General features: G+C 43.2%; 1 protein-coding gene and 1 long non-coding RNA gene across 3 annotated transcripts in view; one reads left to right on the top strand and one right to left on the bottom strand.

Moving 5' to 3' along the window:
- The first annotated feature begins 4,498 nt into the window (after positions 1-4,498).
- Positions 4,499-25,980, top strand: LOC143420883 (uncharacterized). Its single transcript, XR_013100646.1, has 3 exons — positions 4,499-4,768; positions 8,256-8,493; positions 25,791-25,980. It is a non-coding gene; the product is annotated as an uncharacterized LOC143420883 (long non-coding RNA).
- Positions 11,872-26,475, bottom strand: part of grk6 (G protein-coupled receptor kinase 6) — a 48,715-nt gene continuing 34,111 nt past the window's right edge. For both annotated transcript variants that reach the window (XM_004556836.4, XM_024803923.2), the window contains 10 exons: positions 23,971-24,034; positions 22,055-22,195; positions 21,093-21,283; positions 20,975-21,012; positions 19,814-19,903; positions 19,280-19,488; positions 17,992-18,129; positions 15,014-15,151; positions 14,056-14,190; positions 11,872-13,759 (listed from right to left, as the gene is read on the bottom strand). In XM_004556836.4, the coding sequence (XP_004556893.1) occupies positions 13,709-13,759; positions 14,056-14,190; positions 15,014-15,151; positions 17,992-18,129; positions 19,280-19,488; positions 19,814-19,903; positions 20,975-21,012; positions 21,093-21,283; positions 22,055-22,195; positions 23,971-24,034 (1,195 nt within the window). In that variant the 3' untranslated portion in view covers positions 11,872-13,708. The remainder of the gene's footprint in view (positions 13,760-14,055; positions 14,191-15,013; positions 15,152-17,991; positions 18,130-19,279; positions 19,489-19,813; positions 19,904-20,974; positions 21,013-21,092; positions 21,284-22,054; positions 22,196-23,970; positions 24,035-26,475) is intronic.

The raw sequence follows: 26,475 nt of genomic DNA, 5'->3' as shown, positions 1-26,475 counted from the left end.
GGTGTAAATAAAAAAGAGACGCTTCACTCAGACACCAAAATTGTCCCGGGATCTGAGCCGATCGAGTCATCCAGCCTACTGACTCATGAAGGAAAACGTAGGAAATAAACAATGGCACAGTGATGATCCAGCGTGGGATCCGACCCACAGGACAGGGAAGCAAGACAACAACGACAGAAAAGACAAAAGTGTCGGTCTGAGTGGGTTCGGGCTGACGTTGCTGCGCTGAGTCTGCAGGCGAAACTGTGTTTGATCCAGTGACACACAGCGCTGACAAGTGTGTGCGTGCGGGGGTGAAAGTGTGACGGTATGACGTCCGATCCAGAAGTGACACACACACACACACACTGACTGTACACACAGTGGAGTCTTTGTGCTGGACGCGTCCCATCCCGTGACTTTTCTGGAAGACGCTACATGACGGCATTTTATATTAACTAAGGATCAGTGTGTTCTCAGTGCAGTCAATCCAAAACCACACAGTGACATAATAAACCTCGGGGTGTGGATGGACGTCACAGACGTTCTCTGAGCTCAAGTTTGGTCAGATCTTGGTGTCTACTTCCTGCCAGATGATGCCATTGAGGATCCTCAACATGAACTCACCTGAATTTGAGAACCTTAAAAATATCGCTGCGACTAGTTTACATCCAGAGTTATAGCAGTGCTACATGTTTTTTTAGTATATCATCTTTAAATATAACCTCTTGCTAACTCAAGTTTCAGAACTTTTTCTCGGCTGCCTGGACTTTCCTGGAACACCTATGCAACAAAACAGAGATAAACTCAAACTCGATCAAGTCTCTGTTTCACACACTGTCCTGAGATGGCCTTTCTTTTACTTGGAGTCATGTTTGGACATTAACCTGTAAAGAACAGAAGCTCAGTTGGATTATTTAAAGTCTGACAGGCTGCAGACTGCTACCGAGCCTGGCTGATGATGACCCGAAGCCTTTGCACAGGAAGTTTCCGGTTCTTCCCTCAGCATGAAGGTTTGATCGAGCAACCATCGCTCACATGAACCCATCATCGCCGTGATGTCCCATGTATAGTTTCCTTCATTAACTAGTATCAGGCTTCACTGTGCATGTGAGGGTGGATGACCCGCCCACTGCAGACCTCAGGTAAACACGACTGACTGCAGTCACTCTGCAGCAGGTTTGCAAATAACTGTCGTCTAAAGTTTGAAGCAGCCAGTCTGAGTCGGTCTGCAGCACATCTCTTTGTAACTCGACTCAGGTGTTTGTACTGGATATAAGATGATGCACCTTCGTCACTGTGCGGTTAAATTGCTGCAGTGCAGCAACTACATCACTATTTGTGGAGCAGTTTCTGTTTCATGTCTCTGAAGTTCTGTCTGGATAGTTCATGTTTGTGGTTTTCGCTAATGTCTCTCAGATTAACATGCTGACCATGACCCAGTTGAGCTGACTCCGTCTTATAGTCGTTTGGCTGCACCTCTCAATACAGCAACTAGATTGCAAGTAGTTGCAGAGCTGTGCCCTATATTCAACACAACAGTTTGTTTGTGCCACCGTCTCCAACCAAGTCTTAGCGAGCAAAGAAAGCAGCTGCTCGAGTTCCCAAAGAGCAGGATGTGATTATGGTGATGAGGCCTTTCTTATTTTCTGAACATTTCTTTCTCCTCAGCATTTGTGCTTCTTTTCATTTCGCTGTTTGAGCATTTTTAATTTCCTTCTCTGAAACCCGCTCTGTATCTTCCTGAGGAAAAAGTGCTCTAAAAATAAAGTTTAATGATATTTAAAGTCAACAGCCTACATTTATCTTGTCTCTGAGGTGATGGGCTGGCTTTCCAGCCGAGACTGCTGAGCTTCGCGTCGTGCTTTAATCACAGGTTGCTCGCAGGTAGATTTTCAGGGTTTTGAAGTGACAGTGAGATATGAGGCGCTCCTCCCCGCCGCTCGAGTTTGAGGACTCTTCACACAGCTCACGACCTGATTGCTGAGAGGACACGGCGCCTCTCCTGCTCTGCCTCCTTCTCCTCGTTTGTATCTTCATGAAAGACAAAGTGGCTGCAATCATGAAATATGCGAGCAATCATCTTTTCCTCCTCTGCCTGCCACAAAGAGACGAATGCAGAGAGCGGCGGCGAGCGTACGCTACGGGTGTCTGCGTGGGTGACAACACGTGTGGGCGTGTGTCTACTTACAGTATAATCGCTTCATTGAAATCCTTCCTGATTCCGAGTTGCCGTGGTAACGCGGGTTAAAACGGAGGATGGATGGGAGATGTTGACACTCGTGCATGCTGCTTGTTTCTGCACCAATTTCATTTTCTAATTTTACTTTATGGGGCTTTAATTTCTCCCCGTGTGATCGAGAAAGACATTCTCATTTTCTGAAAAAAGATCCCACTTCTCTCCTAAGACGTGGATATCTGCCCTCTCTCATGATTAACTTTCATTATGTGGAGCAATGTCAGCCAATAAGGAACGATTAGTAAACTGTTATGATGGAATATAATGAGATGAGATGGCAAACGTGTCAGATGTGGGTTTTGTTATCAGCCTGTCTGCAGCAGCAGACCCACCTCCGTGAATTGAGTGCGTTAATTATTGTTCTGAGCCTGCGGGTCCAAACTGGGCAAAAACTGAACCATGAAATAAGTAATATGGGTCAGAAAATAAATGCAGCTGTCTTTGGTTTTTAATCAGGTGACATTTGATTGATAACTTGCACACGGTCACATAACAACCGCCCCAAGATCTCAGAGCAGTATCACCAGAGCCTGATGGGTATAAACAAAATGTAAGACATTTGATGAGCTTAATGCTCGAGTCGACTCGACAGCGGCACGACCAAAACTCCGTGCGATGAGCTTACGGCCTCGGTGCATCTCGGGGACTGCATCTTCAGCCAGTCGCTGTCAACCGCGATCTTCAGGACAGCTTTGGTGAGACAAGACGGCAGTTACACAGCAATAACTTTTCTACGAGTCTGTTGTGGCCAGTGCTATCCTCTACCCTGTTGCATGCTGGGGCAGCAGGTTGAAGGTTGCTGCTGCTAACAGACTGATCTGCAAGGCCAGCAATGTTGTAACCAACATAATTTCTCTAGGGATCAATAAAGGATTTTGACTTTGATTCTGATAAGACGCAGTCAGCCTGCTATCAGTCTGTGGCTGAATCAAGTCACCAATTATATGCAACCTGTTTGTGATGAAGTTAAATGAAGTTAGAACTACAACCAGTTGAGTTTCCTGAATGTGGTGATCCACAGGTTGGTGGTGTTGCCTGCTGATCCTCTGGATGACGAGCAGGGCGCTGCAACTGAATGTTCACCAAATATGAAAAAAAAAATTAATTCACCTGCCAATCTTTCCCAGTTCTAAAGAGGTTTTATTTTGACAGTAACATGTCAAACCAGCATAACCATCGCCTCTGCCGGCATTAATATGGACCTATGATGTCAGCGGTTCACATTCAGCTCAGAAGAACGAGTCTGTTTGATTTAATTTTGTTGTAATTAACCAACATATTAAAAGATTCTTGAACATAAGCTTTCTTTGCTGGAAAATCTAAGAAGGACGTCCAGGAAATGTTCAAGAAGTCGGGCTAACAGCCAGCCTGTGTTGAAATGTTTGCTGGGAAATCTTTTAAAAACAGGAATGTGCGTCATATTTATGTTGGTTATAATTTCAGTGGTTAATGCAGGAACTAGTACAAGTCATTAATATTTGCAGCAGCCATGTGCTAATTTGTTTAACTGGTAATTTGGTGTCGTAGGAGAAATATAATTAATTGTCGTCAGCACTGAAATAGAAATTCACACTGTGTTCTTCAATAACACCAACAAGCATAACAGAAGTGATAAAGGTCCAAGAACAGCTCCCTGTGGAACACCACATTTCAGCATACATTCAACAAACAGCAGTATTCAAATCCTTCGGCTTCCTGTTACAAAGTGTTCTGTGTCTGTTATACGCACCGTGTCTCCCAAATATAATCACATCTGGTTCTGACAGCAGCAAAAACGCGTTAAAATCTGTGAATAAGGTTCCCAGAATCCTTAAAGTGAGAAAGCTCCTGTTTCACATTAAATGAGAATATTGATGACAAATATCGGTGTCGCACTTAGAGCAGCATGTGGAGGAATTAATGAGACAATATTGACCATTTTGTGTTGGAGAAAATTACATGTTTCACACTAATTTCACCAAACGCTGCGCTGTAAGCCTTTAATAACTTGGGCTTAACATTTCCACAGCTTATAGCTGCAGGCTTCTTTTGCTTTGGCATTAGCAGAGGGACTTTTGTTATCAGGAGGGACGAAAAATGGTTTGAAGGAACAAAGAGGAGTTCAGAGAGTAAAATAACAGGCTTGGTTCAATAGGAGGATCAGAGAAATGTGGACGGGGAATGTATCAACGCTGTAAAAGCATTCACAGCAGTGTCACGGACAGACGTCACTGCAGTCTGACTCAAACTGACTTCTTTCTTTTTTATACATGAAAATGATTCACTCAGCCGGATCTCTGCCCTGCTAGCTTATTACAGTTAATTTTACTCACCTGGGGAGTGACTGTCACTGATTAGATGGTGAGACGAGGCCCAGCAGGACTCGCCGACACCGCCGCATCTCTGAAATAATCTGCAGCCATTATTTCCAAGGACAAGCTGTTCATATTTTACATACTTGTGCTGTTTGGTGAAGATTAGTTTTTCGGCTAAATCACAGGTATGAGCCATGAGGGTAGGACGCCTGATGAATCTTCTTATGCTGGACTTCTGGCAGGTCGCAAAATCCTGGTTGGTGGTGTTTTCATCTCAATCTGGTTTCTACGTGTTTATTACAGCGAATATCTGAATGCACGAAATGAGCAGAATGTAATAAAACATTTTTTTAGCCTGACTCAGTGAGTTAGTGGAAACAGCTCTACAGTAAAAAGTATTTTCCCAGTTTTGAGTTTTTAATGTTTGTCACATTTACATGTTTCACATCATCAAACGAAATGAAATGTTAGCTAACCCTTCATCGGAGTATCAAAGGTTTAACCGAGTCAAGGGTTAGCAGGATGTTAGCTAACTAGTTTATATCTAAAAACGTTCTGGTTAAAAACGTTCTGCACTCCTTCGATCAATCACTCCAGAAAACTAAACATCAGCCACGTTTGCAGGTTAGTACTGGGTTGAAACGCAGGTTTCAAACCAGTACTAACCTGCAGGTCCAAGTACTGGGTTGGACCTGCGTTTCACCGCAACTCAAAGGTGATCTACTGGGCTGAGATCTGGTGACCAGCCATTTGAGTTGGACAAACCAGTTTGAAATGATGGAATATTACTTGCTGGAAGCAGCCATCAGAGGATGGATACTCTGTGGTCTTAATGGGATGGATGTGGTCAATAACAACACTCAGGTAGACTGCGGTGTTTAAATGATGCTCAGCTGCTGCTAATCGACCACAGATATGGCCAACAATACCCCACACACCGTTACACCACCACCAGTCTGAACTGATGTAAGCCAGGATGGATCCATGCTTTCATGCTGTTTACACCAAATACTGACAAAGCAATCTGAATGTCACAGCAGGAAGACTCATGTCACCAAACAATGTTTTTCCAGCCTAGGCTTCCTGTTGTTAGCTGACAGGAGTGACAGTCTGAGTGTGGTCTTCTGCTGTGCAGTCAGAGATGCTCTTCTGCAGACCGTGGCTGCAGAGACTGGTTCCTTGACTTCCTGTTGCTGTCTCATCAGCTTGTTTAAAGAGGCCATTGTCTGCTTTTATTCTCCATAAACTTTACAGATTGTTATCAGGGACAATCCCAGCAGATCATCAGTTTCTGAAACACCCAACAACCACGTTTAAAGTAACTTAAATCTCAGTTTCTCGTTTTGATGCTCACTTTGAACTCCAGATCTGAGTTGCTGCCATGTGATTGGCTGATTAGAAATTTGCATTAGTAAGATGTGAATGGGTGTAGCTGACTGCAGACTGTGGTCCGGCTGATATAAACACACTGGCACAGAGATGATGGAGGATTTGTTTGTTCTTAATAAAGCTTCATGTTGAGGGTCAGAGACTGAGAATGACGACTGATAAATTCTTTAGGCTCGTGTTACGTAAAAAAGACGAGCACCTCTTCAGCAGATTTCATAGTCTCGTCTACATGCAGTCGGATTCCCGAAGGACTTCTCTTCTAAGTCTCCGTCACCGCTTTCCTTGAAACCATCATATTTTTTATCGAGGTCAAAAAACAGAGTTGGAGAGACGTCATGTTTCTAACGATTATTTGACTCGTCTGAATGTGTGCTGAGGTCGCTCCACAGCCAGGACGAGAGCTTTTATTTCAGTCTGTATTATGTTTTGTTAAAGCTTTTCAGGGTTTACAGGCGATGGTTCACAGAAAAGTGCTTTTATAATCTATGAAGCTATAACAGCGTGAAAGCAGCCGGAGCAGTTTTCACTATAAATGAATGAATGACGTCAGCGTGTTCCTCAGTGAAAGGCTCTCCGGGGTAATGAATAGTCTGTTAGCAGGAGAGCAGAAACAATGACGGACACATTCAGAGCTGCACCGCCTGAATCCTTGAACCACGCCAGCGGCGAGAAACTAACAGACCATTAACACACCTGCTGTCCTCATGTAGGTCGTTTAATTCAGGATAGCTCGAGCTGGATTTAGTAACTTTGGGATTTGAAGATACATTTTTAAAGAGCTCCTCAGTCCAACCCAGTCTTTGCTCTCTTCTTTTTCTCCTCCATAAAGGCCACGTTGTTCTGGAAGTCCCAAGACGAACAGAATCAACCTTTTGGGATTTACTTACCTGGATGAGCATCAAGACATTTAATCTGTTTGTAGGCGTATTCTGCCTTCAGATGATGAACATATGACTCGTAGGCAGAGATGGGCAGTAACGCGTGTAATCTGATTACTTTTTTCAAGTAAAGGTAATTAGATTACTGTTACTTTCCCGTAGGAACGCTGCGTTACTGCGTTACTAAAACCGTGATTTTTTTGCAAGAATGTCTCATGACAGTGACGTGATGTGATGCAGCACAGGCCCTGGTGTGGTGCTGATGTCTTCCACTAGCAACACAGATGCAGTTGGTTCAGCCGGCAGCACAGGCCCAATAAATAGACTACTTTCCAAGAATTTAGAGAATACTTTAAAATAGTCTTAAAAAAGCTTGTTGGAAAAAACGAAAACCCATTTAAAATAGTAAAAAACAAAAAAATACCCCACAAATTCAAAGCAGACGTTCAACAAGGAGACATGCTGCTGCCATCTTGCAGCAGGTGCAGAAAGTGCGACTGCTGTGAGCACAATAGAGCAACAGGAGCACAAAGTCTTTGATTTTATTTATTTTCTGCTGTGTTTCACTTGGATCTATTTGTGAGTGTAAACACAAAAAATATTTTATTTTATGTGCTGGAATATACAGAAAATAGGTTTAAATGTTAAACAAATTTCTTCAAGTCAGAGACATAGAATTTATTTTTGCTTGATGCATAAAGTTACTCTGACTGCTGGGATATTTTGTCAGTGGCTGGGATAGTGGGAGTTTCTGAAAAAGCTTAAAGGTTAAAATCAAACAGGTTCGGTCTCCTCAAACCAAAACTACAGTCAGTTTTGTTCCTGTAGGAATCACAGGATCGGACTGGAGAAGTTGACTGCAACTTAAAATTCTGGCTATTCAACCTGCAGCAGATCGAGGTCTGGATGCAAGTTGAGCTTTTCTCTCAAAGAGCCTGACTTTGAAGTCCATAATGTGAAACAGTTTCTTTGAAAGAGTCCTTTATCCATTTAGTGTTGATGGGTAGCTGTGTTTTTGTGGCCTGTATCTGTGTCTGGTCTCCTGTGAGTCATTCCTATCCAAGCACAGTGTCCTCAGTGACTCACAGGACAGGACGACGGGGCAACCACTCGCAAACATGCCCTTGAAGATTCTTCTCCAAGCGTAACATCCTCATTGACACACAGTATCGCCGGGTCAAACTCACAAACATGTCCTAACCTGTCCAGGTGTTGAGCTATAACCAGGTTTTACAAATGAATCAGGTTTCATTTTGCAGGTTGTGTGTGTGTAAAACTATAATATGAAACAAAAAGCTTAAATTAATCAATTATTGTTCCTCGTGAGTCGTGCATCAACCTAAACTCTACCCAATCACAGGCATCTAGGGCGGGCCGTAGTGTCGCAGAATTTTGTAGAGGCTTTTCAAAGTAAAAGTGATCTAGAGCATCGCACGTTGATTCATGATGATTTTTTTGTCTTTTGTTTTGATAAAGATGAGTGAGGTCCAGACCTGAGTGACCTCACAGCTGGTTACGGTCATATCTGACACGTCAGAAAAGAACCGAGGTGGCAGACGGTGTTTGCAGTGAAACCCAGCAACCAATCCGGAGACGCCCTGTCGTCAAGGCGCCACTCAGCTTCACATCTGCACCTAATAGATCGAAGGTTTGAGAGAGGAGCGACGGAGGCGTCGATGTCCACCTGGAAGGAGTTCAGCTGAGGGCCTCACAGGTGATTCAACCTTCATCCTGTCATTTCATTCAATGTACCTGCGATGAATCCCCATCAGCTCTTATAACTCAATATGTCTGTATGGATGAGATGGTCAAACATCTTGAATAACATAAAAAATAACTTTAGACCACCGTGACATGAGCTGGGTGACTGAGAACCTCCTCACACATGAAAAACACACCAGTGACGGGAGGAAACAGCAGCAGGCTTCAAACATACTGTGAATGTCGTAGAGGACCTTCAAACACCAAAAGACACTTAGGATGGGATCTGTGATTTTCTGTACGTGACGTGTTTGGTTAAAACGACCTGGCTGAGAACAGCAGGCACACCTTGACTTGATTTACACAAAGAAAACTGAAACACAGCTCAGAATCAAAGAGTGGACTGATGAGAAAAATACATTTTTTAAAGGTAAGTTCTGTTTTTCAACTCAGGCTAGAACGTTTGATCAACAGCTCACTCGCAGTTCAGTAACTTTCTTTTACCAAACGGCAGTAAAGCTTCTAGACAGCTGGCCCAGCTTTCTTGCCGTTGTCAAAGGCTAATTCTTTATTATTTTAACCCATTTCCTCTACAGAGGAATGAGGAACATGCAGACACCAAATATTAGATTTGGTGATGACGCTCCTTCCACAACAGAACAGAGCCAGTATCAAATAAGAAGAAGGGGTGGGGTTGCCGAGTGGCTTTCAGATGCACAACAAAAGCTCCTGTAAATACTTTCAGATTGAGACAGTTGAGATTTGTTGCTCATGAGATTATTTCCATCCATTTCTGTGACACTGATCAAGTCAGGCAGCGGATGAAACGAGGAGCTGTGGTGGAGGTGGGTTGTAAAGCGGTTTGCACAATTATTGGTGTCAGCTGAACCTGATGTGGGTGGGCTCTGAGATCATCTGATCTGCAGGTGAGCTGAACTTCCTGAACTGATACTTAAGATTAGCATCTCCTTCCTGGGACTCTTAGCAGCTCACTCAAACTGATTGTGGTCAGTCAAAGTCAGACAGCCTCTAACGGATCACTTCAGCACGCTGGACTTCCTGTGTCATGGAAATATTTGTGGTAGTCCAGAACGGGACTCTGTGGAGCTGAAAAATGTAAATCCGGTGGATAAACTCTTTTGTTCTGGGTGAGAGAGCGTACAAAGTTCCAAACACCTGGATTTTAAATGCATTTCTGTGAGTATGCAGGACGTCGCAGCACCACAAGCTGCTTTGGGGCATCCTCCATTTTTATTTTGAGCGTGAAGCAAGCAGCACAACAATCAGACGTCTCTTCTACACGCAAAGTTTCTGCTGTGGTTTACCTTCTAATGTGTGGCTATCATTTGGAGCTGGACGCCACTGAGTCTGTCCTTAACCGACCAATCAGCACGCATTAGCAGAGTGGCTGTGTTTCAGGGGGAAAAACTCAGCTTTGCTTCAAGAAAAACTAGAGAACAAAAGTGTTGTTTTATTTCAGATTGGAGACTTCTTAGTTTCTGGGGCTTTATGGATATTTTTGTCTAAAACTGGTATAAATAAAACTTGTCGCATGTGCAGATCGGCTCTGGCTACATTCAGTGGAGGTGATGTGCTTCCTTCTTCCAGTGAGTCTGTGTAACTAAACTTCAGATCCTCAGACCCCTGTTAATGATGTGGTTGACATCAGGTTTCATCCTGTCATTTAGAGACAATAATATTATTATATAAATCACAGTGACGACAGATGCTGGTGTTCACTGTGACACTGACGTTTCCAAACTCTGTCTGTCATCGAAGCATTTCAAAACTGCAGAGCAGGAGGAACAATACTGGTAGTTTGGGCCAGAAACTAAAAACGTAAGACTTTTGCACAGTGCTGTACCTCACAGGGTTGAGTCTTTTGTTTCTATTTTGCTTGGAAAATGTAAAATAGATGCAGCGATTTACTGAAACGTGCAAATATACATGGAAATACAGCATGTAAGGCAAAAGTCAATATTTGGTATGATCGCCTGTGTTCTTCAGCACAGTCTGAACTTTCTTTGGCAGAATTTCTTTCAGCAGTCTTCAGGAATCCTTCTCAAGGCTCCCTGAAAGACATTTAAAGCTCTTCTTGTGATGTTTCTGCGTTTTGTTCTATCCTTGGTCAGCGTCTGGGCTCTGGGGAAGCCGATCCAGGTATCCAGGTATGCTTTTACTGCACTGATAGTGTGTTTTTAAAGGTGCGCTGAAAATACAGGCTGCTGCCAATCGGATCCTTTTCAGATGATATTGGTATTAAAATCTGATGTTACATTTTGGGGTCAAAATTTCATCGGTTTTGACAATTACTGCGACAATGAAGCCCAAAACTGTCACACAGTGTGTTTTACAGATGGCTGCAGATACTCACTGCTGTTCGTCTCTTCTCTTCTGTACATATTTCAAGGAAAAGAGTTACATTTGGATTCATCAGCCTTGTCACCACTGATTTTCAGTCCAGCTCTGGTGTCACTGAGACTCCTGCTGATGACGCTTCATAAAACAGTAGCTGGATCAGCTGAAGGTCACATAGAGGCCTGGATTTTCCCCTTTCTTAACGTACTAATTTCAGCTAATCACTCTTTGAGAATCACCTCGTTGGTGGAAAAATATGATTCTGTCTGTCAAACTGTGTTACCTTTGTGATTTTGCACAGACTTAACTAAAGAAATGGGAACAAATGATGTTTTTGCAATTGGATGCTAGTAAGTGCTTAAAGATACGATTTAAAATCGGATGTTTGCTAAGTTGTCTGTTAAATGTAGACAAAATGCTGGTTAATCCCTTGAGTTGGGTGCATACTTTATGCTTAATGATTCATAGGTCAGTGTTAACTGACTTAAGAAACAAAACAACAATCATCTGCAATGGTCAGGTGACAAAGCAGCCGATGTCCAAAGAAAAACTTTAAAACACCTTCAGGAAGCCTGGAGGATTCCTGACCTCAGTGGCTCAGAACCTTTGACATCACGTTAACTTTTTAAAAAACTGGATCATTTGTCCTCGAACGCTAAAAGCAGCAGTTTTTCCTGCTGTCGTGTAAGCAGGATCCCACTGAAGTCTGAGATTTATGGAAGAAACCATCAGTCACGCTCATGTTTGCCTTTCCTGCACAGTGGGCAAACTTAGCTGCATTTAATACACGATAAGGTCATGATTCACCTCAGTGATCAATCTCACTATCTGACTGGCTAAAGGAAAATTCCATTTATTTTTTAACATTAAAGATATCAGGCGCACTAAAAGGTCAGCGGGTCAGGGGTCATGGAGGTCCATCCCATCACAGAGCACTTCCTGTCTGGTCTGCTGGGATACTTACGGAGCCATAATTATAACAGCTCAGTGCTCCAAATACAGACAAGCATCAGACTGAGAAACACGACTAGAGCAAAGTGTCAAATCATGTTTTCTTTTATAAAACTTGGTGAAGAAAGTCTTAAAAAGTGACCGTATTTTATGGTACAGCTTTAATTCTGGAGCCTGTAAGTCAAGAGGAGGGTTTCCAAAATCATCCGCTACGGAGGATTAACATAACAGCAGAAACAAACGGATGTTTGTGAGACTTTGGCGTCTAGTTGCATCTGTTGTCCTAAAGGTCGTTCTGCAGAAACAACATGGCAGCCAGTCTGTACATTCAGAGGTATTTCATTTTAATAGCTTAGAGATAGAAAACCATTGACTGTAACCGTCCAACTTCAGTCTCAGGGTTTGACCCCAAAGCTTCAGTTATTCTTGTCGTTTCAGTTTCAGAGTGACTGAGAGAGTCTGGACTGAGTAGAAAGAACCCAGAGCAACTGGAGGCAGCAGAAACCCTGAGAGAAACGCAGTGTGCAGCACTAAACACTGGGACGAAAAGAAAAAAGCCTCATTGTTTTATCTGCAGCGCTTTATATTTGGCAGTATGAGTCTGGTCTGGGAGCTACAGCATCAGTGACAGGATCTGGGTTTGGCGGGGGGTTGCAAAGCAGCTTGCACCGGCTGCCAGCACAGCCGGTTTGTAACATGACCCGGTGCACGTAGATCAGTGTGTCATTGGCCTACATGATGATTTTAGTTTCCTTCACAATCACACAAGCCTTCTCTTGTCTCGCGATATGCAACAAAATAAGTAGTAACTATTTGTCATAATTTTGTAGTTTAATTTTTACCAACTAATTCAGATTTGTGTCTTCAGTCATATACTTTCATCTTTTATTTAGATAATCAATCACAATCATTGTAGATCTTTGTGACATGTTGAGTTTCATTCATGCTGACTCTTGTGATTGAAACACAACATTTATGCCACTGAAGAAAAACAAAAACCTTTGGACAACCAGATGTCTTGGTGGGTAAACGAAACCCGGGCTGATGTTGTTATTATCAGGGGTTAAAGGTGGCAGTTTGGAAACTACCAGAGCTGGTGTAACAGTTTTCTTTGCTGCTGCTCTGAATTTCAGCCAGTACGTAATCATAGCTGCTTTCCAAACCTCGCCAGGATAAACCAGAGTGAGTGAAATGAAGGCACAATAAGGTGTGTTGGTCAATGCAGCTCTGAGTGACCAGAAGTGATTAAGGGTGATCATTTCTATCTCAGAGTTTCTGTTAAAACTGGACGGCTTATCTCCCATCACATCTGAAAACTGATATTTTACTGACAAGAGTGACTGAAGCTGCGCTGACACACACGAGGAGTCGATTGTCTCATGAAATCCATCGGAAAAATTCTGAAAAAAACCCAAATGTTCAAACCCTGAATGTCCCAGCTCGCAAACAAGAGAATAAAAAAGCGGTGAGGTTCGTCTCAGCAGGATGGAGGGCAGAAGAAGTGGTCACAGTTCACAGGCTGAAAGTTTCCCTGGACAAAGACATGGAGGAATGTTCGGTCCTCACTTCACAGTGCCCTCAAGCAAGGCACTTCTACAGCAGGCGCTTGTTCCAGTGGAGCTGCTTCGCAGCCAGAAGCAGCCCTCAGTTCAGTGTGTGAGTGGATGAAAACAAAAGCAAAGTCTTCCCTGGACAAATGACAACAACAAACTAAAAATAAAAGACAAAAAACCAAAAAAACCAGAGTTCATTTTCTGTCTCCGCCTCCTGATTTGAAACAGCAGATATTTCACACTTTTAAATAACATTAAACATTATGGCTATGATGAAAATTTACATTCTGACATTTAGATAGGACTACCGTAAAAATACAAATGTGCAAAAGTTGTAAACAAATCAGATGGTATGTGTGTGGTTTGTCACAGCCTGGTGGGCTCCTCGTCACTGTCGCTGCAGTTACCACAGCACTCCTGCAGGGGGAGGAAGAGAGCACCGATGTTACTGTCATTCACAGATGAATGCAGATCATTTTTCTATCGACTAAATTTTATTCATGTATTTGTATTGTATGTATTTACTGGTCTTTTTTGTTTTTTACCATCTTGCTGTTTTACCATATTAACTCCGCCTTACCGACGTCCGTCTGTCGAGTTAGCTTACACTACACAGTTTAGTGTACTTTGTGCTAGCTCACAGCTCGTGTGTGTTGATGTATGCTGGTAAATAAAAGAGCGGTGATGTTCTGGAGGTGAGGGAGGTTGCTCACATTTCTGCCGAACAGTCGCTGCAGGAGTCCCTGTTTGGGTGTCGGAGACGGCTGTCCTCTCCAGTCCAGGTCAGGAGGAACCGCCCCGTCCTGGTAGAAAACGTTGAGCTCTGTGAAACACTCTGTCTCGATCATCTGCCGAGAAAAACACAAAAATCTCAGAACCTGTGCAAAAACACGGGGCAGTTAGGAGTTTGTTCTTTTTACCACTAACATGGTCAAAAGGCTCGACTTGTTCTGGACAGCAGCCGTTAGTGAAGCAGGTGGCGACAGATCTGGCAGGTTTGACATGGCATGAAAAAGGGATGAAGGTGGGTTGCAAAGCAGCCTGGACTGACTTTATGGCCTCCCTGATTAAAGCTGTGCTTGATTTCTGTAACATGTTTTACATTTAAGACTGTTTTTCGAAAGAACAAATATAATGTTTGGTTACTCGTGTAACCACGGTTCTCTGGAAATTGAGCACTGCATCTAATTACTGGGGGAGTGTGAACCATCCTGTAACTTCCTGTCTTTGCAAGAACTCGTGTGCTGGTGCTTTTGGCTTGTTGAATGTACTTTCCTGTACTTAAAAAAATGTAATCTTATATCAATTATAATTTAATTAGTCCCATCTTCAGTCTTTTGAGTCCCTTTTTATGTTTTGTTCTATCTGTTATTTATTTTTTAAACTGAAATCTGCTCTAAAGGTCAGGCGACTTTTCCTAACAGTCACCATTTTCTCGGGTGAACAGTGTGCGCAACGACAAAGTGAGGACTGTGCTTTTCCAATTAGGTATTTTTATCCTCCTCCTACGGAGATGGAGCAGCAGCAGCATGTTTAACATTTTCTCACTGCTGTTAGTCATAAATGTCAAAACCTCTAAATATCATGATGCGGATGATAACATCATCAGGAGAACAAATTCCTTTTCCTGCATTTTTTACAGCAGGAGTGTGCCGAGTGTGAGTCTCTAACCTCGTTTTGCCAGGGAATGGAAACGCTGCCCGTGGACACTTTACTGTAGAAAGACTCGTCCTTGGGCTCCAGCTCCACCCCTTTAACTGTGGAGAACTGCTCGATGTCCAACACGTCTTTACAGTAGATGGCCTGAGGCTGAAACACACAAACACACACAGCCGATAAGGTCGTCAGTCTCAGCAGAGACAAGTCCAAACATCTCCAGTTATCTGACCCCACGTTGGCTTCCTGCCTTTGCCATCGTTTCCACGTGCATCACCCCGAGTCTTCGCCCTCCCCTCGTCAGCTTACCTCCAGCACAAGTCTGCGTTTACCTTTTCAGTCTTCTTTGGCTTTTATTGGGAAGCTCCTGCTTCACCCTGACAGCGCCTTCAGTCTTTTGAGTTCCTTTTTATGTTTTGCAACCTGCCAGTTTGCCTCGTCGGTGGCCTCTTTTGGAGGCACACCTGAAGGGGAAAAACACCTTGAAACCAAACTCTGCGTCTCTTTGATTAGATGCAAGCTCGCTCTGTACCCGCCCAACACGAAACCTGCTGTATGGATCCTTCCTGTTACAGACGCCGTGCAGCAGCTTCACAGAAATCACGCCAGGGCCTCGGAGACGCACTCACTCACGGTGCTGTGGAGTGCTCTCATTGTACAGCCTCTCACTCAGAGTTATTATTAGATACTTGGCTCTCGCATTATCGGCTAACGCACAAAATCAGCGAGGTCGTCCCACCTGACCCCCTCAGAATCAGCTCCATTAATAGAGCCAGTATCTGACATCACACGCTGGAGGTTTTCTAAGCGTTGGTCCTCAGAGCAGGCAGAGTGGGTCAAACATTTGGTGCTTTTTAAGTCACTTAATCCATTTTTACATCTACATGAAAACTGCCTATGAAGCTATGAGGGTTCAAAAATGCAGAATAAAAAAATAACTGAATCTTCTTTTTTAAGCAGCTTCCTTTAGAGGTCACCACTGAGGATCATCTGCCTCCATTTCATCCTCCTCAGTCACACCGAGCATCTGCAGTTCCTCCTTTCTTTCATAAAAAATGCATCAGCTGATTCTGAGGGTCGGATCAGGATCCGGTTGATCTTTTATGCCAGATGTGTCCAACTCCAGGCCTCGAGGGCCGGTGTCCTGCAGGTTTTAGATCTCACCCTGGGTCAACACACCTGAGTCACATGATTGGTTCGTTACCAGGCGTCTGGAGAACTTGTTGAGGAGGTGATTCAGCCATTTGAATCAGATCAAGTAACGACACAGAAAACCTCAAAACCATCCAGACTTAAGTGATTAAATTGATTTTATTACTTAAGTTAGTGCAGCCTGGCTTTAAGACGGACCTTTGTCTTTGTTTGGATCGGTGACGTGATTGGAGGCTTTTTGCTGCTTGAATAAAGTGAGCGTGGCTCACGCCGGGCTAAGGCTACGTTCACTCTGCAGGTCTTAATGCTCAAATCCGATTTTTTGATCAAATCCGATTTTTTTGTCTGCTCGTTCACACTACAAATAAAATGCGACAGCCAACGCGCTCTAGTGTGAACGCTCAAAGCGGCGCATGCGCAAAAGAAGACGTCACACACAACGCGCTCTGTACACCCAGAGCAAACAATATTGTTTCACTGATGGCCTTAATCTAAAGAGTTCGGACTTTACGTTTCCCAATTTTTGCTTTAAGTTATTTTGTTATTGACATAATAATGTAAATAACCTAATAATGATCCTTATTGCTGTTTTAGAGGAGCGCTGCTTCTAGCTGCAGATTTCTGTCAGAATCTGCAGATTATACAGAACAAATAAAATGTTCACGTTTCTCCAACGTTGTCTTTCCAACAGTTTCACTGACATCTACACTGGATGAACAGGAAGCGTTCGCGATGTCTTCTCCGGTGCTGATAATCGGCGTCTGTCTTGTGTCAGTGACGTAAAAGACGGATTTAATGGGACTTGACCGTTCAAACAGCAGTCGCTTTCTAAAACATCAGATATGTATCGATTCAGTACCACATACGAAAGTGACCCAGATCGGATTTGAAAATATCGGATTTGTGCCGTTCACCCTGTCAGACCATGATCGGGTATGGGTCGCATAATCGGCTTTGATGCGCTTTCGCCTGCAGTGTGAACGTAGCCTTAGACTGTGACGTTGGCTGACGATGCACAGACAGCTCTGATAGTTTTAACGGCAGAATCACAGAATCATCGTTGATCCCAGCGAACCACATGACGTGACCCCAGAGATGTTACTGAGTTTGGTATTTTTGTGATATTTAATGTTTTGTTTCTTCTTGTGTATTTAGTATCACGGGTGGAATTAAATGTTTATTTTGCACTAACTCACAAGAATCACAAGTCCTTCTATAACGGTTTTATGTTTTTATAGATTTTTAATCACCATCTGTGGAGTAGGTGGCGCTTGAGTCATGTGATGTATGAAACACCTTTTGATTGGTTAGACGCTGTCGAGTCTAGTTTTTACATTTTCTTGCCCCTCCCCCTCGTCTTCACCTGTCGCTGACTGTTGTCAGCTGCTGTGTGCTTTGCTCCCTCATGCGCCTCGTTGTGTCATCACTCCCTCGGCTATAAATAGTCTTGTTTGTTAAGACTTCTGTTTATGATCCCTGATTTGCTCGCTGCGTCCTTCCTGATTTCTCGTGTTTATTTTTGGATTTCAGGGTTTTTTCCAACCTTTGAACTTTGTGACTTTGTACTTTTGAACCTTCCAAAATAAAGGCAAACTCTGTACGCACTGACAGATACAGATCTCATCATTTGTCTTCACTCGGGGAAACAAAAATGAATGTGTGACGGATGAAGAGTCTCAGACTTCATCTCGGGTCACCAACAAACCTGTTTTCAGGCTCGTACCTGAACGTCAAGTCACAAACTTGTCAACGACTCTTCAGAAGCCGAGTTTTGAGTTTCGAGTATCTACATGATAAAAATTAAAATCTTTTTAAGGTCGGTGTGCTCGCTCTGGACTTACATCAGGGATGAAGGGTGTCTGCAGCATGCCGGCCTCCAGCCGTTTGAAGTTGATGGAGCGGAAGATGGGATGAGCTTTGACCTCAGTGGCTCCGCCCCCCAGGCAGCCCAGCCTCTCGGTGGGATCTTTGGCCAGCAGCTGAGGGGTTAAAAACACAGCAGAGCTTTAGAGAAGGTGGAGAGTTGCTGCTTCAGGTCAGGCGTTAAAGCATCAGCGGATACGCCTCAGACAAAAGTTGAGCCGGGTTTCATTTTCCACCAGTTTTTCAGAGTTTTAGCAGGAAGCTGTGTGTTTGTATTCAAAGCATGACGTGTCTGCGAAAAGCAGCCAAAGGCAAAGACTTCTGGATGTTTGCTACCCTCTTTATTAAAACGAAGCAGACACAGTGCCAGTGACCAGCTTTGCTTGTCTGGCCTCCACAGTCTCACGCATCGTGACTCTGATCTTCAGGAGGAAGTTCCCTCGTCTAAAGCTTGTTTTCCTAAGCATGGAACAGGTTTTCCTGAAACCCTGCAGTGAGATGACAATAATTTCCCATCTTTGAGCCGTGTGCACTCGCCCTCCAGGTGTCCAATTATGAGTCAGGATAAACTCAGACTACAGGTGAACCACAGATCTCACCTTAATCAACCTCCCACCTGACTTTCATTTAAAACAAGATGCAGGTGGAGATCTGACCAATGACCAAAAACAAACTGCAGTATTTCCTGTTGGGAGGTTATTCCGTCTTCTGTTTGTTAGCAGACTCAGCAAACATGGCTGAACCGCAGACGGACGATTCGCCGCGAAGACGGCAAACGCACACGTCTGCGTGGTGTCCCTGGACGTTTCTCTGCGTGAGAATTCGGTCATTTGTTTCGTCCATTCACCAAAATCTGGGACGATGTTTATAACGAGGTTTGTGATTTGGCCCTCGACCATGACATGGTGCAGCGTTTTAAAATGTTTGCCTTTCACGCCAAAGAAGGCTGGATTCTGGGGGGAGACACACCCCCAGCCTCGTGGAGTTATGAGCTGACGTTGTCTTATGTTCGGTTCTGAGTCTGGATGAATGGGATGAATGTATCTGGGTACAGCTAATCTGGATCCACACGTCCTCCTGGATCCAGGAATATTGGACGATTACGAATAATCGCGGGGAGCAGGGAGATCTCGCCGCAACGTTTCAGCCACTCTGAAAAGCTGAGTCTAAAAACCGGAGTACGAAAACATCAGTCAGCTATACGATGGCGTGACTGAGGTGGCAGATGGGAGCTAAAGACGCCGAAGAGAAAGAAGTTCCACCCACCATTTTACAGAGGGACTTGGCGTCCTCGGAGAACTTGCTGGAATATTCCTCCTCCACCTCCCTCACCAGCCGCTCCACTTCCTCCCTCTTGATCTTCTTCTTCCTCTGCTGGAAAGGCGACTGGCCCTCGATCATCTCGTACAGCAGGCAGCCCAGCGCCCACCAGTCAGGGCTGAGGGTGTACCGCTCGTTTTTCACCACCTCTGGAGCTGGAGGGGAGCGAGGAGGCGGTGGGAGAGAAATTAGAAATCTGGATCGTAAGGTGGATGTTTGTACTACAGTAAAAGTACAATTACCACTTTGTAAAAGTCCTGAACTAGATAAACTGAGTACAAATACACAGGAACCAAATGTTTCCCAACACTCGAGTGTTAAGTGTAAAAGCTTTGTTACTGTGAAACGTCTCAGTGTTAAATTAAAGTTGGTAAAAACATTTAACGTCCCTTTGAAATGTGTTTGATGTGAAAGCACTTCATACTCTAGTGCAGTGCTCACATAAATGTACTTGCTCAGTAAAGGTCAGAGGTCACTTACACATGTATCCTACTGTTCCCACTCGTCCTTTGATGGTTTCTCCCTCTGGCACATGAACCGCTAGACCCAGGTCTGATATCCTGATGTGACCTGAAGACACAAATGTTAGCAACCATGAGGATAATCGGCTAATTAAAGATTTACTCCATCTACCCATCTGCTCAAAGCTCCCTCCTGTGGTCCACTCGCTCTACACAGGCCCCTGTTTCTGACTTCTTGAGACTTTCAGTCACTGGTGATTCAACTGTAGACAGTTTTGTGGGCCTGCCGCTTCTTTTTTCCTCCACTTGTCCAGCATATCTCAGTATATGTTAGCATGCTGAGATCAGTTTTCAGCTAACAGCTCTATGAAAAGCGCCTTGCTTCAAAATGGCATTAAATACCTTCCAGACTGTCATTTTTATTGCTTTATCTAAATAAATGGAAACAAATTATGTTTTTGTGTTAGTAACAAACTGCGAGTTCTTTGCAAACGTGTCTGTTATGTGGACACAACACTGGTTCATCCCTTGAGCTCTTTTTAAGATTGAACTATTGAAAAGTCAGAGTTAAAGTGGTCCAGGTCTGAGCGACTCTCAGCGAGCTGGAGAACTATTGTTTAAAAAACTTTGAAAGTGACAACAGAGTCTGGCTCACTGTAAAGAAAGGAGGGGTGGCTCAGGACTGTGTTTAGAAATCATTCCCATTGAAGGCTCAGATTCATCGAACAAACCATCAATCATCAAGTTTTTGCAAACGGAGAATCTCAGATTTAGACTTTCATGGCGTTTGTCTTTAGCTTCAGTCACTCTGTTAGTGATGTCAGCAGAGACTGGCGCTGCCTGAGGAGAGTTTCCTGGAGTCAGAGCGCCCTCTGGTGTTTAACAGCAAACACTGAAACTGCAAAAGTGAATCTTGGAGTGGAAGCGGAGCTCGCGTTAACCATAAATGCTTTTTAATCTGTATTTGAGTCAGATAAATATGACTTGCTGCTTCCCGGAGATCTTTAACAAGGCCTCATTTTCACCCTCCTCCCCCCCCACCTGCCATATTTTTATTTTTCCAAACACTGACTGGAATTACTGCAAAAGTTCATCGTGCAATGTTACTGAAAGACGTGCAGAATTAAAGATTTGATGATGTTTGTGGTGGCGATATCTCCTCCTCGGTAATCGGACTCACCGTGGTCGTCCAGCAGGATGTTTTCTGGCTTTAGGTCCCTACGCAGAAGATAAAGACACGGAGAGTGAGCAGAAAGGCAGGAGCCAATGAGATGAGAGGAAGGTGTCCGGGTGCTCACCTGTAGACGATCCGCTCCCGGTGGAGGTCCTCCAGGCCGCAGCAGATCTCCGCGGTGTAGAAGATGGCTCTCTTCTCATCGAAACCCGCGTCACCCATGTGATAGATGTGAAACTTTAAATCGCCGCCGTTCATGAGAGTCAGCACGAGGCACAGGGCGTCCTTGGTCTCGTAGGCGTACGCTAAACTCACCTGGAGATGGACAGGAGTCGTGTGTTTAAGCATTTGGAGCTGGGAGTGATTCATGGACTCTTCTAGGGCGGCTTTGCATGATTCACACAACTTTCAGCCGTTTGTGACTAAATCGACGAGCTGATCTGAGAGCTGCTCTAAAGCCCTGAGGTTGTTAAGCAGTATGCTGCAGCTGCTTACACACACACTGCCAACATGCTCACCGAGGCTCCGGCTCTTCATACACACATGTGGATGTTAATATGTGGAATCTGTAGGCAGCCAATAAGATCTCTGACACTGAGAGGTCGACTGACTGATGCAGGGGAAATGCTGTGGCTGGTTTTCATTTAGGATTTAAACGTATTTGCAACGAGGACGTTGAATTGCATCAAAAATGTGCGCACTGTCCTCAGATGCCGTGCTGCAGAGATTCTGAGTTTGTCGGCGCCGTCGACTGTTTTCTTTTGAAAACTGTAATCCTTTTAAGTTTAGTTCAGCATGTTCTGTTCTGCACACATAAACACAAAAACCTCGTGCCAAAGATTTCCAAACTGATTAAGATGTGTTAATTAAAGCCGTCTGTGAGTTTTCGCATTAAACCCCGGGAGACGGTGTAGGCCCGAGAGCCCGGACGAGCCGACTGACGGCCGTCCAAATCATATAACAGCTGAACGAAGTCCATCTGGTGGAGAATCAAACCACAGCAGAGACGCTGCAAACCTCAGCGCTGCCTTTTAATTACTGCCACCGCGACGATCCCTCGATCTGAAGCTGAGATGAGATACTTACTACAAATCTGCTGTTGACTTTCTCCAGGATCTGCTTCTCGTTGAGGGCCATAGACTCTCCTTTCCTCTTCTTTATCCTCTTCTTCTCCAGCTTCTTGCAGGCGTACATTTTCCCCGTGGCTCGTACCTGACAGGCACACACCTGCAGAGGACGGGGTGGAAGAAAAAGGACACGTTAGGATCCCTGAAAACATCATCATTTAAAAAAGAAAAATTTAAACCAACAAAACTATGGAAGCCCGTTTCCACCACACACAAAAAAGTATCTATAACTCGAAATTTCGAGTTATTTTCTCAAAATTTCAACTTATTAACTCAAAATTTTGAGAAAATAACTTGAAATTTTGAGTTATGGATACATTTTTTTTTAGTGGTGGAAACGGGCTTCATTACAAAACCTCGCTGGAAACTGACTGAAAAAATCATGAAAACTAAAAAAAAAATCAAACTATTAACTGCAGCAAATGAGGAGGAAACGAGTTCACGTTGGATTCTATCACATAAACACACAGTTAAAGGAAACTTAATGTCTCAGCTGTAGTGACTTTTGTGAGGCAGCAGCAGTGTTAAGGTAAAGAAACAACTCACTACTGACAGGCTGAGAAACACAAGCTGTGGTAAAACAACCACATTTAAGCTTTTTCTTTTTGACACTGCAAATACAATTATGTTGTATTTGTTACAGTGACAATACACACATGATGGTTATCTTATCCAACATCATTCAGTGTGAAACTGTTCGACGCAGAAGAACCGAAACAAACCCCGGGTTTTGTTCAGATTTTGCCAAACTGTACCAGAGGAATGGATTTAAATCAGACATGCTTCATGGAGCTTGGACGCGGATCAAACATTGTTTTTCTTTCTGGAGAATGCGCGGAGGGTGGTGGGATCTTTGCGGTTTGTTGCTTCATTGTCTGCTCTGCTTGTCCCTTTTATTAACTTGTACAAACTTCAGAGGAGAGCATCCAGCTGTGTTCAGTGCAGTGTCCTCCTCCTTCTGGTAGTATCAGTGCTCAGATCATCCTCTGAGCCTGGAGGTAAGATTTGCATGGTTTCATTAAATATACTGAAGTTACTGTACAAAAGCAATCAGCTGACTCTGAGGGGGTCAGATGGGAGGCACTGAACGACCCCAGAGCCCCTCATGCAGGTCAAAGACGGTCAGAAAATGTTAGCACTCCGAATTGCCGTTGTGTATCACTTAAAGGTGTCCCCTGTTTTCTCCTCACCACGACCTTCCTTGTGGTTCCAGTAAATTCGACTCACCGTGATCTGAACCGACAAAACTGACCCTGACTTAATGTCCCCTGTTATCTCATGACCTGATGCGTATACGCCTAATCAGCTATCAGTGTTTGGAATTAAAACAGACTCGTCTCATTAGACGAACAGAGGGCACAGAGACACCATTCAGTGGTGTGTAACAGGATTTAGATGCCTCCGATAAAGTCCTTCATTTCAGGGGCCAAAGAAAAGATTGAATTAGGAACACTGAACTCTTCTGCACGATTAGACCGTTTAAAGGTTTTAATGCATTTGTTTTAGTCTGACCTCAGTGAACAGCACCCATTTCTCTGAATCTAAATGACTGGAACGTAACTGACAATTTTTCCTTCTGCCCTGTGTTTCTTTGGCCAGTGTTAGGACCCACAAACTCATCTACAGCCTCTGATTTCTTAACGCTTGAGATTAAATCCAATAAAAACATGTCTTAAAGTCTAGAACTTTCTGACTTACCAATGCATAACTTTTCATTCAAATCTTCACTGACCTCAAATGAGGGCAGAGCCTCTGAACTTTTAACTCTTGTAACTTTACCTGTATATACTGTAGCTGCCCAAGAAAGATTGTTTTAATGACATTATGGCAACATAACACATTATAATTAAAGTAACAAAAACTTTCAGTACTCACCTCTCCAAAACCACCTTTTCCTAAAACTCTGTACTGTCTGAATGTATTTTTCGTCACTGGTTGCCTGTTTGACAAAGAGAGAAACTCACTTTAATAAACGTCCAGTTTAAAAACCAATGTACACGTGTTTAGAAATGAAATGACATGAAAAAAGGATGTTTAGGAAAGCTATAATGATGATATAGCTGAACCAGTTTAAAACCAGTTTAAAACTTGAAAGAAAAGCAGTGTTAAGTCTGCTCATTTTCCCTTTGTTTGTTTGTTTGTCTCCAATCAAGAAAAACAAAGAATTGCAAACAAACTTTAACTTCAGACACATACGAGCCGTATACATGTTACACGAAAAACAGCCACGTTTCTTTTATTACTTTATTTTTTTATTTGTCAAGAGATAAAATTAGAGAGATAGCCAGCTAACTGCTACTATGGTTGTCAAACAGTTTGTAGGCTACTATTAGCATATCGGCTATCATTAGTTAAAAGAAACCCAGTTTTATCTATTAGAGCCTCGCTAGCCTGTTAGGAAATTGACTATGAGGAGAAAACTGTTTGGTCAGATGTTCAAGTCGTGGAGATTCTTTGTTTGGTTTTATGGACCAATTTTAACTTTTCGTCTTTGTCTGGTCAATGTTGGCTAATGCTAGCATGAGTGCTTATATAGATAAATTGCTAAAATTTCATTTGTTTTCTAATTGGATGTAGCAATAATTTTTTTGTTTGATTTTTTTGTCCTCTTAGTCTCTTTGTCAAAGGTAATGCTAATTAGCTATTAGCTTGACATCAGATGCTAGCTATCAGTTAGCTATATAGTCAGTTTTCCTGGGGAGTAGGGAAAACCACTGATATTTGGTTTTAATCACCCATTGATAACTTGAATTAACAGCTATCATCTAAACTTTGTTAGAAGTGATCAACACTGAGTGTCTACTTAATACATCTGATTTAACAATAATCCATTACTTTGGTTTAATAAAAGTAGATTAAATAAGGCTACGTTCACACTGCAGGCGAAAGCGCATCAAATCGGACTTTTTTGACCCTATGCGACCCATATCCGATCATGCTATGACATTGTGAACGGCACAAATCCGACCTGGGCCACTTTCATATGTGGTACTGAATTGATACATATTTGTTTTAGAAAGCGACTGCTATTTGAACGGTCAAGTCGCATTAAATCCGTCTTTTACGTCACTGACACAGGACAGACGCCAATTATCAGCGCCCGAGAAGACATCGTGAACACTTCCTGGCCATCCAGTGAAACTGTTTAGAAGAAAACGTTGGAGAAACGTGAACATTTCATTTGTACTGTATAATCTGCAGATTCTGACAGAAATCTGCAGCTATCCTTTGAAGCACCGCTCCTCTAAAACAGCAATAATGATAATTATTAGGCCAAATGTAAATAACAAAATATCTTTATAACTTAAAGCAAAATTGTGAAACGTAAAGTCAGAAACAAGTCTTTATATTAAGGCTATCAGTCAAACAATACTGTTGGTCTGGGTCTAAACAGAGCGCGTTGTGTGTGACGTCTTCTTTTGCGCATGCGCCGCTTTGAGCGTTCACACTAGAGCGCGTTGGCTGTCGCATTTGTAGTGTGAACGAGCAGACAAAAAAAATCGGATTTGATCAAAAAATCGGATGTGAGCATTAAGACATGCAGTGTGAACGTAGCCTAAGTGTCTTGTTTTGATCTTCAGGTGACCGTTACTTTAATAATGACTTATTGTGTGAAAACTATAAGATACCAGCAGCTCTGCATGCCACCTGTTTGAACAATGCAGTGGTTTGAAATACAGTTTTTCTGTTGACAGACAGTCGTTGGTAAATGGATTGCAGAGAACCGCACACTGTTGTAAACCAGCACCACTGATCTGGACCCTCCTGGGATCAACACTCTCATCTCATCAGCCCTTTTGGGCATTTTGGTCATCCAACTGGGTAATTTAAATGGACCCTGGGGCACAGGCTCATTAAACCTGATGACTCATTTACTGCTTAATGAGCCATGGGATGAAAATTCTCATTTCTTTTTTCACATTTGCATTTTTTAATAATTGGCATTGGTTTTGTATATTTGCATTAAGCACATGTGACATCCTTCGTGCTTTTATTGGCAAATTTCTCTGCCAACAATCATCTGATGTATTCAAATGGAAATCACAAGGAATATGGAAAGTTACTAGCAACAAAAGCACCACTCTCTCTGCTGCCCTGCATATTAAAACGTGCAGTAGCCCTCACTTTTAATGTGTTAATATCTTTTTATTGACAGTGTTGGAACATACTCTAATGAAACTCAAAGATTTTCTCCATCTTTCTCTTTAGGCTTTAATAGCATGTGGACTGATTTCTATGTGATAGGTTGATAAAGTCACACTGATGCTTACGTCCAATTCCCTTTCCTAATTTCCCAGCATCAACAATGAGCAACACTAGCTAGCATTAGCTTACAAACAACACAACTCCACATACAGGCGAAAAACAATCACAGATCCA

The sequence above is a fragment of the Maylandia zebra genome, linkage group LG10 (genome assembly GCF_041146795.1).
Source record: "Maylandia zebra isolate NMK-2024a linkage group LG10, Mzebra_GT3a, whole genome shotgun sequence".
In the NCBI taxonomy this organism is placed as follows: Eukaryota; Metazoa; Chordata; class Actinopteri; order Cichliformes; family Cichlidae; genus Maylandia; species Maylandia zebra.
This window is presented reverse-complemented; position numbering and strand designations above follow the sequence as displayed.